The sequence below is a fragment of the Sardina pilchardus genome, chromosome 3, assembly GCF_963854185.1.
Source record: "Sardina pilchardus chromosome 3, fSarPil1.1, whole genome shotgun sequence".
NCBI classification, from domain to species: domain Eukaryota; kingdom Metazoa; phylum Chordata; class Actinopteri; order Clupeiformes; family Clupeidae; genus Sardina; species Sardina pilchardus.
This window is the reverse complement of record NC_084996.1, coordinates 26,279,558-26,289,557: the sequence shown is the minus strand read 5'-3', so window position 1 is coordinate 26,289,557 and position 10,000 is coordinate 26,279,558. Positions and strand designations below refer to the sequence as shown.

General features: G+C 50.5%; 1 protein-coding gene across 1 annotated transcript in view; it reads right to left on the bottom strand.

Annotated features, from left to right (window-relative positions):
• htra1b (HtrA serine peptidase 1b) overlaps positions 1-330 on the bottom strand; it is a 36,390-nt gene extending 36,060 nt beyond the window's left edge. The window contains exon 1 of the mRNA XM_062532580.1: positions 1-330. This exon is cut by the window's left edge and continues 323 nt beyond it. Within this exon, the coding sequence (XP_062388564.1) occupies positions 1-137 (137 nt within the window). The 5' untranslated portion in view covers positions 138-330.
• Between the last annotated feature and the right edge of the window lie 9,670 nt (positions 331-10,000).

Sequence of the window (10,000 nt, the reverse complement as noted above, 5' to 3'; positions counted from 1 at the left end):
AGGCAGTCCGCCGGTATGGCGGCGCAGAGGGACTTGTCACATTTGTCGGGACAGCCGATCACATGGCGCTTGGAGATCCCGGCTTCACACAGGTACGGAGCACACAGCACGGCGGCGCACAGGATAGAGAGAAGCATTGTTGCACCGCTTACCTACTGCTAATAGATTACTGGATTCCTAGAAATTAAATAGATTTCTTGCAAAATAAAGCAATGACACTTTACTTATAATTCAAAAACGTAACTGTAGTTTCTTAAGAATGCAAGATCAAGCCGCTTTTCTCTGGTCAGCTTTGTTGGTTTTCTGCAAGAAGATCAGAAGGCGAGTCAGTCATACAAGTTGCATCTAGGCGCTGACAGTCTTTTTAAAGGCACTGCACCCCACTTTAGACAACATAAACAAGAGCCCTGATTGGTCCGTGTATGTGACGTAACCCGAGTTGGTGGGCGGAGACTGGGCCCTCCTCCCACCTTCTAAATGTTTAGGCATGATGTTTTGGAGAGGGACAGGGGTCGCGCGAGGCTGGACATTAACAGCTGGGATGGACATAAACCGAATGCAAGTCAGCTCTGAGTCTACAGTAAGCATCAAAGTTTTGATGTTAACTAATGTTCAGGCATTTAGCAAGTCACTATGCTGTCACACTCATGGTTTGAACACTTGAACAATTCCAAGATCACACTAATATTAGTGATAATTATACATAATTCCTATACAGTAAGTGTACATCTAATATTACTTATTAAATAAATAATAGATAAATAAATAAATAAACACCCACACCAGTGCTGTGGTACTGCTGTCAAGAGAAGGGCACAGCGTTGAAGGGCTACCAGGACACCAAGACACCAAGACACCAGGACACCAGGACACCAAGACACCAGGACACCAGGACACCAGGACACCACCAGGACACCACCAAGACACCACCAGGACACCAGGACACCAAGACACACCACCAGGACACCACCAAGACACCAGGACACAGCCCCATAATCTCCAGCATCCTCAGTCCAGCTCCATTAGCACACAGTCAGCCTGACGTGACGTCTAATGAATAGAATTGCTTATGTGCCCGACTGTAACTTGTTAAAAGCGCCATTTCACTCTCCTATACAGGTTGTTATTATGACGAATGGCGCCCAGGGCTTTGTGTTGGTTGAACAATTGATTTTTCCAGGCCGCTGTCCGAACCACACGCCACTTACAACAAACTGCTTAATTACATAAGCTTTGTTCCGTTGACATAATTGGTCTAATTTAGCAGCAGATGCCAAAGCCCTGGAGCGATACCAAGAAATGGATCAGAGGACGGATCTTACGCAGCAGAACAGACAGGCCCGTCGGTGGACCCAAACATCGACCCGGGAGAGGTGCTGTGGGCATGGGCCCATCAGAACGAGAGGCCACCTCCACGAGTCCAGTCTTCAGCTACAGTGGACACAGAACAGAGAACCGCAGAGAACCGCTCAGAACCGTCAGACAGAGAGAACCCCAGGGAACCCCTCAGAACCGTCTTAGAGAACGGGCTTCATGACCTTTAGAAACCCCTAGCATGAATACAGTACTATATAAAGGCAAAGCAACAAGCATAAAATCACTAACCCACAGGCCTGTTTTATCCTCATCTCCTCTCCTCACACGAATGCGCGCGCGCGCACACACACACACACACACACAGACAAAGCTTCCCTACAATTATGCCGGACATTCCCTGTTCTGCAGGAATGCCGAAAATTCTGATGGATATGAACTCGGTTCCACTATTGAAATGTGGAAAGTTTCCATTCTGCTACGGCTCCAGTTTCAATCAAGTTGCGGCCTGCTGTTCAATTCCTCCCTTCCTTCCTTCCTTCCAAACCCAAAACATCCACGGTCATTACCAGGAATGAACTGGGCCTTCACTACCCAGCATCTCAGCCCACTGACTCTGTTGCCATTCAGCAACAAGTTCAAGGAAATCAATGCGTAATGCAATAGTGTGTTAAGCCCAGAGTAGAACCAATCGTAATGTAATAGTGTGTTACTGTAAGGCCAGAGTAGAACCGTAATGTAATAGTCCGTTAAGAGTAGAACCGTAATTTAATAGTGCTTTAAGAGTAGAACCGTAATGTAATAGTGCGTTAAGAGTAGAACCGTAATGTAATAGTGCGTTAAGGCCAGAGTAGAACCATGATGTAATAGTGCATTAAGAGTAGAACTGTAATGTAATAGTGTGTTAAGAGTAGAACCGTAATGTAATAGTGTGTTAAGGCCAGAGTAGAACCGTAATGTAATAGTGTGTTCAGGGTAGAACCGTAATGTAATAGTGTGTTAAGAGTAGAACCAATCACACACATGAGCTCATCAGATTCCTTCTCCCTCAGATCGATACTGCCCCGCCTCCCTCTTCTCACCCGCCCTGGTCTTTAGCGTTTGCCCCTGGGGGGGGGGCAGTAAGGCGTGGGGCCGGGGTAACAGAAGGCAGAGGAGCCTGTGTGTGTGTGTGTGTGTGCCCGGGCCGAGTGTGTGCACTTGGAGAGCGCTCCGCACGCAGACCTCAGCCTTCCGGAATGTTGCGCGTGCACACTCCGAGAGCCGGCCGCTGGATCGGAACGCCGATCCCTAATGCATTCCATGTGCGCCACGCTCCCAAGATGGATTGACGGCATGATGTAACACACAATAGGCGTGTAATGGATGGACACACACGCACACACACACACACACACACACACAGTACGCATGCATATACGTACATTTACACACATGCGTGGACACATATGTTTGGCATACTCAACACGTACAGTACATACACATGAACACAGACACACACACACACACACACACAGACATACACACACGCACACAGACACACACATACATACACATTAAGTACAGCACATTCATGATCCCCCCCCCCCCCCCCCCCCACACACACAAACACATGAACACACGCACACACACACACACACACACACAGACGTACACCCAGCTCTTCCCGGCCCTCTCACGCACTGTGTCATTAATGTGAGTGTTTGGCGGGTTCGTGGTGTGTTTGTTTGCGTTACTGTAACTAGCGGCGGTACCGGAGAGACCGGGTCAGTGGACCCAGGAGAGGCCAAGCCCATGACCTCACTGCACTGGACAGCACACAGCCAAGAGCATGCTCTGTGTCACACACACACACATACACACAGCACAGACAATAACACCTCATCACACACACACACGCACACACACACAGCACAGACAATAACACCTCATCACACACACACACACACACTACGGCCAGGCCCGCCTGACCTGACACACACACACACACACAACACAGACAATAACACCTCATCACACGCTCACCATGGCTAGGCCCACCTGACCCGACAGACACACACACACACATACACACACACACACACACACACACCTGAGGGGCAGCACACTGCACAGTGCAGAACACACAACACAGTGCACCACACCCTTGGGGAAAGTTTCACTTTCATTTGTATGTCTCAGGGCGCTGGGTGAGACCGCTGAGACCGCACGGTGAAACTTTAGCGATGCTCGGTCTTATTATTGTCTTACTGATGGCAACATGGCATAAAAGTCTCCGTTTTACTGTCTTACTGATGGCAATATGTCAGAAAAGTCTCCTTTTTATTATCTTACTGATGGCAATATGTCAAAAAAGTCAACATATACTATGTTCTAATAGTAATACGTCAAAAGAGTCACCTGTTAATTGTTTTACTCGTGGCAATATAACAAAAGCCTCCTTTTATGTTCTTGACTAATGGTGTATGTGTCCCATTCTAGAGCTGGGCGCTGGCTACATGTCCCATTCTAGAGCTGGGCGCTGCGCTGGCTAAATGTCCCATTCTAGAGCTGGGCGCTGGCTAATGGTGTATATGTCCCATTCTAGAGCTGGGCGCTGCGCTGGCTACATGTCCCATTCTAGAGCGGAGTGCTGGCTACATGTCCCATTCTAGAGCGGAGCGCTGGCTACATGTCCCATTCTAGAGCTGACGCTGGCTACATGTCCCATTCTAGAGCTGGGCGCTGGCTACATGTCCCATGTGATTTTCAGACTGCTGTTAGAGCCTGATGGCCATATGATCTCTTTTAGGATGATGTGGCAGGTGTGTGTGTGTATGTGTGTTTGTGTGTGTGTGTGTGTGTGTGTGGTACTGCTGATGGTGATGAACCCTTTTGGATGATCTGGCAGGTGTGTGACAGGACTCTATGTGTGTGTGTGTGTGTGTGTGTGTGTGTTTATGTGTGTGTGTGTGTGTGTGTGTGTGCTACTGCTGAACAAGTGTTTTCTGCCTGTAAAGCGACTCCTGGCAGCGCTCTGCTTCTGCTTGTCCCAGTGGGAATGCAGCAGAGGCCGTGGTCCCGTCCTCACTGTGTTACCAGAGCAGAGGGCAGCGTGACAGGGCTGACCTCATCCTGTCTGGACGGGACCCACTGGGAGTGTGTGTTATGCCATGCACTCAGAGAGGAACAAAAACAACTTTATTCACAAATCATCAGCGTTGCAAAAGGAGCAAAGGGCTTCTGCAGCTTTCTGTTCTGCATCTTGATCTCTGATGTCCTGTTACCACGACATCACATTCACTGTCATGTCACTTCCTGTTACCACGACATCACATTCACTGTCATGTCACCTCCTGTTACCACGGCATCACATTCACTACCATGTCATCTCCTGTTACCACGTCATCACATTCACTACCATGTCACTTCCTGTTACCACAGCATCACTTTCACTGCCATGATGTCACGTCCTGTTACCACGGCATTCACATTCACTGTGATGTCACGTCCTGTTACCACGGCATCACACTCACTGTGATGTCCCCTCCTGTTACCAAGTCATCACATTCTATGCCATGTCACCTCCTGTTACCACGTTATCACATTCTCTTCCTGTCCTTCACCATCACTTCCTGTCGTTCAGCATCACTTCTTGTGCTTCAGCATCCCTCTGCCATCTCGTCCTGCTGCTCCTCATATCAGCGCGTCCAAGTGAGGTCCTGATGGGGCCGTAGAGCTCTGCCATCTCGTCCTGCTGCTCCTCATATCAGCGTGTCCAAGTGAGGTCCTGATGGGGCCGTAGAGCTCTGCCATCTCGTCCTGCTGCTCCTCATATCAGCGTGTCCAAGTGAGGTCCTGATGGGGCCGTAGAGCTCTGACATCTCGTCCTCCTCTCCTCATATCAGCGCGTCCAAGTGAGGTCCTGATGGGGCCGTAGAGCTGCACTCATGCATCAGCTGGGCCTCCCTCCCTGCACGCCTCAGCTGCAGCAGCTCCTCTTGGCACCAGTGCTGCTGCTCCGTGCCCTGCGTGCCGCTGACCATGTACTTTATGTGCTGGATGGTGGTGCCAGAGTCCAGAACACTTCTGCCGGGTCGGGGCCGGATCGAGGCCGCATCAGGGCCAGATGGCACCCAGGGTCAAGCGGCGAGTGAGAGCGAGCGGGTCGATTCCAAACGGGTAGCTCATCAGCACCTCTCTGTCCACAGCGAGAGTTGGAGGAAAGGTTGGGCTAATGTTACATAACCACATGGAACACACACACACACACACACACACACACACACACACACACACACACACACACACACACACACACACACGTGTGTCAGCACTATGGGCATGATGTAAGGAAGAAACACTCGTTGACCCACAGATCACACCGACCCCCCCCCCACACTCAACCCTCTTCCCCTGCACTCAAACCTCCCCCCACCCACCCAAACCCCCCCCCCCCCCCCCCCCCGCTCAGATGTCCGTGTGCAGCTCCCCTGGCCTGAGGTAGGTGTGTGTTAACGATGTGTGTGGTGCTGGATCCCCATCAGGTGCAGCGGAGTGGAGCGGAGTGTGAGGTGACGACTGGCCTTCCCAGAACAGGCAGCGCTGCGCTGGGCTCCGCTGGGCTCCGCTGGGCTGTCCTGACCCCGGCCCCGGTACAAATGAGTCACGCGCAGGCGGCGCGCTAGTCTGATGCTCTACATCTGCCGCCACGGCAACACTTCCACCGCCACTCTGAGTCTGTGTTGACGTCTCGGCTGGTGCAGCCGCAACCGTATTCTCGTAAGTGTTCCTCATCCACTGTGTGAGTGAGATCTGACTCAACAGCCCTTTCCATTGCCATCTGAGGAGGAACGTGTGAGTGTTCTAACGCCATGTTGCTCTTCAGAGAAGCTTGAATGTGTGTGTGTGTTCCAACGCCATCTTCATCTGAAGAGAAGTGTGTGTGTGTGTGTGTGTGTGTTCCATCATCTTGTTCTTCAGAGAAGCTTCTTTGTGTGTGTTCCAATGCCATGTTGCTCTTCAGAGAAGCTTGTGTGTGTGTGTTCCAACACCATTGTTCTTCAGAGCAGCTTGTGTGTGTTTGTGTTTTCTTTGTGCTTGTTTGTTTGTTTGTTGTCCCTTTCTTGGCCTCCCAGAAATGATGATTTGAAGGAGAAAACATTCTGTTCAGACGTCCGGGCCATGTGGTTGTAATTGCCCAGGACAAGGGGAGCCAGCACAACCATAAATCCAAGCCATAACGTGCGCAGTTGAACACCAAATATTTAGCTTTCTGTCATTTACTGCTTATGAATAAAATATGTCGATGGAATAAATAAAACATTACGGCTGAAAGAACATCAGAACAAATTATATTTCAGATCTTGAATGAGTCACTTTATTTCGTATCGGTGTTCGAAAAGAGAAAGGCGGTCGTTGTGTGTTGATTTGCAGCCGAGAGAGAGAGGAATTAAAAAACCTTTGAGATGAATTGATCTGAGAGAGTTAGCTCACACAATGTACAAATAGAGATGGAATGAGATAAAGGACAAGAGGAATGAAAGGAGGATGAGAGGGATGAAAGAAGGGAGAGTGGGAGGAGAGGAGTGAGAGCATAAAGCAAGGGAAAGAGAGCAGTGAAAAGGTGAAGATTTCAATAGAGAGAAAGAGAAAGAGAGCGAGAGAGAGGAGGCATTAGTGATTGTAATCCCTATCCCTCCCTTGGCCTGTATCCCCCTCTCCTCCTGGTTGCCAGGAGATGTTTGGTGCGCTGCATCATCCTCTTCCTCCTCCTCTTCCTCCTCAGCGGCACAGCTGTGCTTTAACACCCAAAGACCCGTCAGGGAGGCCTGGACGCAGCCCAAGCAGCTGGACGCTTCTCAAGGCCTGTCATTTAGCTCCGCGCTGCGCCGCTCGCCGCCATCCCACAATTACCCCACAGCCCCGCTCTCCGCTCTGCTCCGCTCCTCTCGGATCCGCTCGGTTCTGTTCTCCTCTGTTCTGTCCCCCCCCCGCTAGGCCTTTCAGAGACCCACGCTGGCAGGTGCTGTTTGCTCCGCTACATAAAAGTCCCAAAATACCCCAAATTGCCGATCTGCTGCCCCGTGCGGAGCGATGCTCATTCGGCCCAAAAGGAGCCGCGGCAGCCTGCTGCAATTACTGAGACTCCCATAAAAAAGCTCCTTTTGTCTGTGAGCGGGTTACTTCCACTGTGAAATATGTTAGAGAGAGAGCGCTCCAGCACTTCCTGCAGTCTCAGAGCCAGCGCAGATCAATCTGTTGAGCTTGCAGAGCGCAGGCAGCTGTCTTTGTGCATGATAACGTGATCAGATGCAGTCAGACATGTTATAGAGATGATTCAGATGTTCTACAAAGAGTTTTATGGTTTTATGGCTGACTATGTGCTGGATCGCAGCTGGTTGCCATGTTCTGACTCTGATGTGATCGGATCAGCACCACGCCAGTGCTGGGGTTCGATAACAGGTGCTCGCTGAGGGACACGGAGACAGATGTGGGCCGGTCCTCCCCCGGCGTCGGGTCAGCTGAGGGGGAACCGTGGGTGGTGCTGACGGATCGGACCCTCATCAAAGCGGGACAAACTCCGCAGCCAGCTGGTACCAGGGGCCGTCTATTTGGGGACGCAGCTCAGAAGTGGAGTGGGGCGACCCAGGCCTCTGAAGAGCTGTGCTGAGAGTCAGGCCTTTGAAGTGGTGGGCTGCGGCAGTGCTGGTGGGTTTGAACTCTCTGACACACAGAGTTGAACACACAGACAGAGTTAAATGTTATGATACATCCATTCCTTTATACACTTGAATCATTAAAAAAGACAAACAGTCCAAAATGTGTGAAGACTCTCTATTAAAATAGCATCAGCATTAGGGAATCACACTTCATGCTCGTCCAAAACACTTGCCAGTGTCAGGACAGGTGTGTGAGGCTCTCATTAACTCAGCAGAGGTGTGTGTGTGAGGTGTGTGTATGAGGTATGTGTGAGGTGTGTGTGTGTGAGTTGTGGTCATCCTACTGGGTGGCCTAGGGATCCTGCTCTCTGCCTGGACACCTGGAGTTACTAACCTGATGGGGATAAACCCAACATAGAGGATAAACAAACACACACACACACACACACACACACACACACACACACTACCTCTGTCTCTTTCCCTCTCTCTGTCTCTCTATCTCATACTCTCTCACTCACACACACATAGGCCTACTCAAACGTGCACACTCACACACACATGCGACAACATGCACACACACACACACAGTCACATGTATCCCTGGAGCAAGGCCCTGTGGAAGTCACTGTGCATAAACCCAAAACAGATTATAAAACTGAGAGGACATCCTGGAGTGTGTGAGTTAGCACCATTAGGGGTGTGAGTTAGCACCGTTAGCGGTGTGGTCATCCTGCAGTGTTTTGTGCCCCGAGGTGTCCGACTTGACGTCACTATCATATTCTCCAACCACGACGGCCTCCCTTGCAACAACACAAGGGGTGAATTTCACTGTCATTACGAATAGGCAAGGTAATTTGTCAACTGGTTGGTAAATTGGTAAATTAACAACACAGATAGAAACACTCGCCCAAGACATTTTCCTTCTTGCTCAACCATACTAAACAGTTGTAATAACGTATTTATGCGTTTCCTGTATTTATTTTCCGAACTGATCTCATGAACACAATTTTTTCGGAGGTCGGGACTTTTTAAAGGCAGGTCCTCCGAGGTTCCGAGCTGCATGAACGCAGTATTAGCACCATTAGCGGTGTGAGTTAGCACCATTAGCAGTGTGAGTTAGCACTGTTCGTGGTGTGGTCTTTCTGGAGTGCGTGAGTTAGCACCATTAGCGGTGTGAGTTAGCACTGTTCGTGGTGTGGTCTTTCTGGAGTGTGTGAGTTAGCACCATTAGCGGTGTGAGTTAGCACCGTTAGGGGTGTGAGTTAGCACCATTAGCGGTGTGAGTTAGCACCGTTAGCGGTGTGAGTTAGCACCATTAGCGGTGTGGTCATCCTGCAGTGTGTGAGTTAGCACCGTTAGCGGTGTAGTCTTTCTGGAGTGCGTGTGTCAGCACCATTAGCGGTGTGGTCATCCTGGGTCTGAAGCGATGATCTGATGGATGGACCCTGGTGACGCTGCTTCTCGCGGCCTGCCTGGACAGAACAGATGGATGTGCTCCTTACTTCCTGGTGATGACGCACGGTCAGAACACTGTGTCAGATCGCACTGGGTCGGTCAGTACCGAGCCCAAAGGGCCTTGGCCTGCACTCAACAGCTCTGAGATGGACGACCTGTGAAGGGGTTTCCATGGTGCTCTGTTTATCCTTCTGTGTCACCATAGCGACCAGACTACTACAACCCACCTGCTGCTGCTGCTGCTGCTGTTGTGAACCACTGTGACATCATCAGCAGGGGACGAGGCTCCTCAGAGCCAGTGAGAGGAGTAGCTCGGGCTGTTTTAAACTCATCCTGACAGGTTTAGCATTGATGAGACTGACCTCTGCCCCGCTATCGTCAGCAGCACCAGCTGGTGTGTGGGAGCCTCACTGCTCAATGCTCTCAGCCTGTTCCGGACAGTTGACCTATTGTGTTGACCTATTACGTACTAACCAGACAAGCAGACCAGCTGGCGACAGGTAACGAACATCAGGTTTACTGTTTTGGTCTTCTATTTCAGGGACAAAGGGAAGCGTGTAGCATGTGCAGACCGCATGGGCCAATTC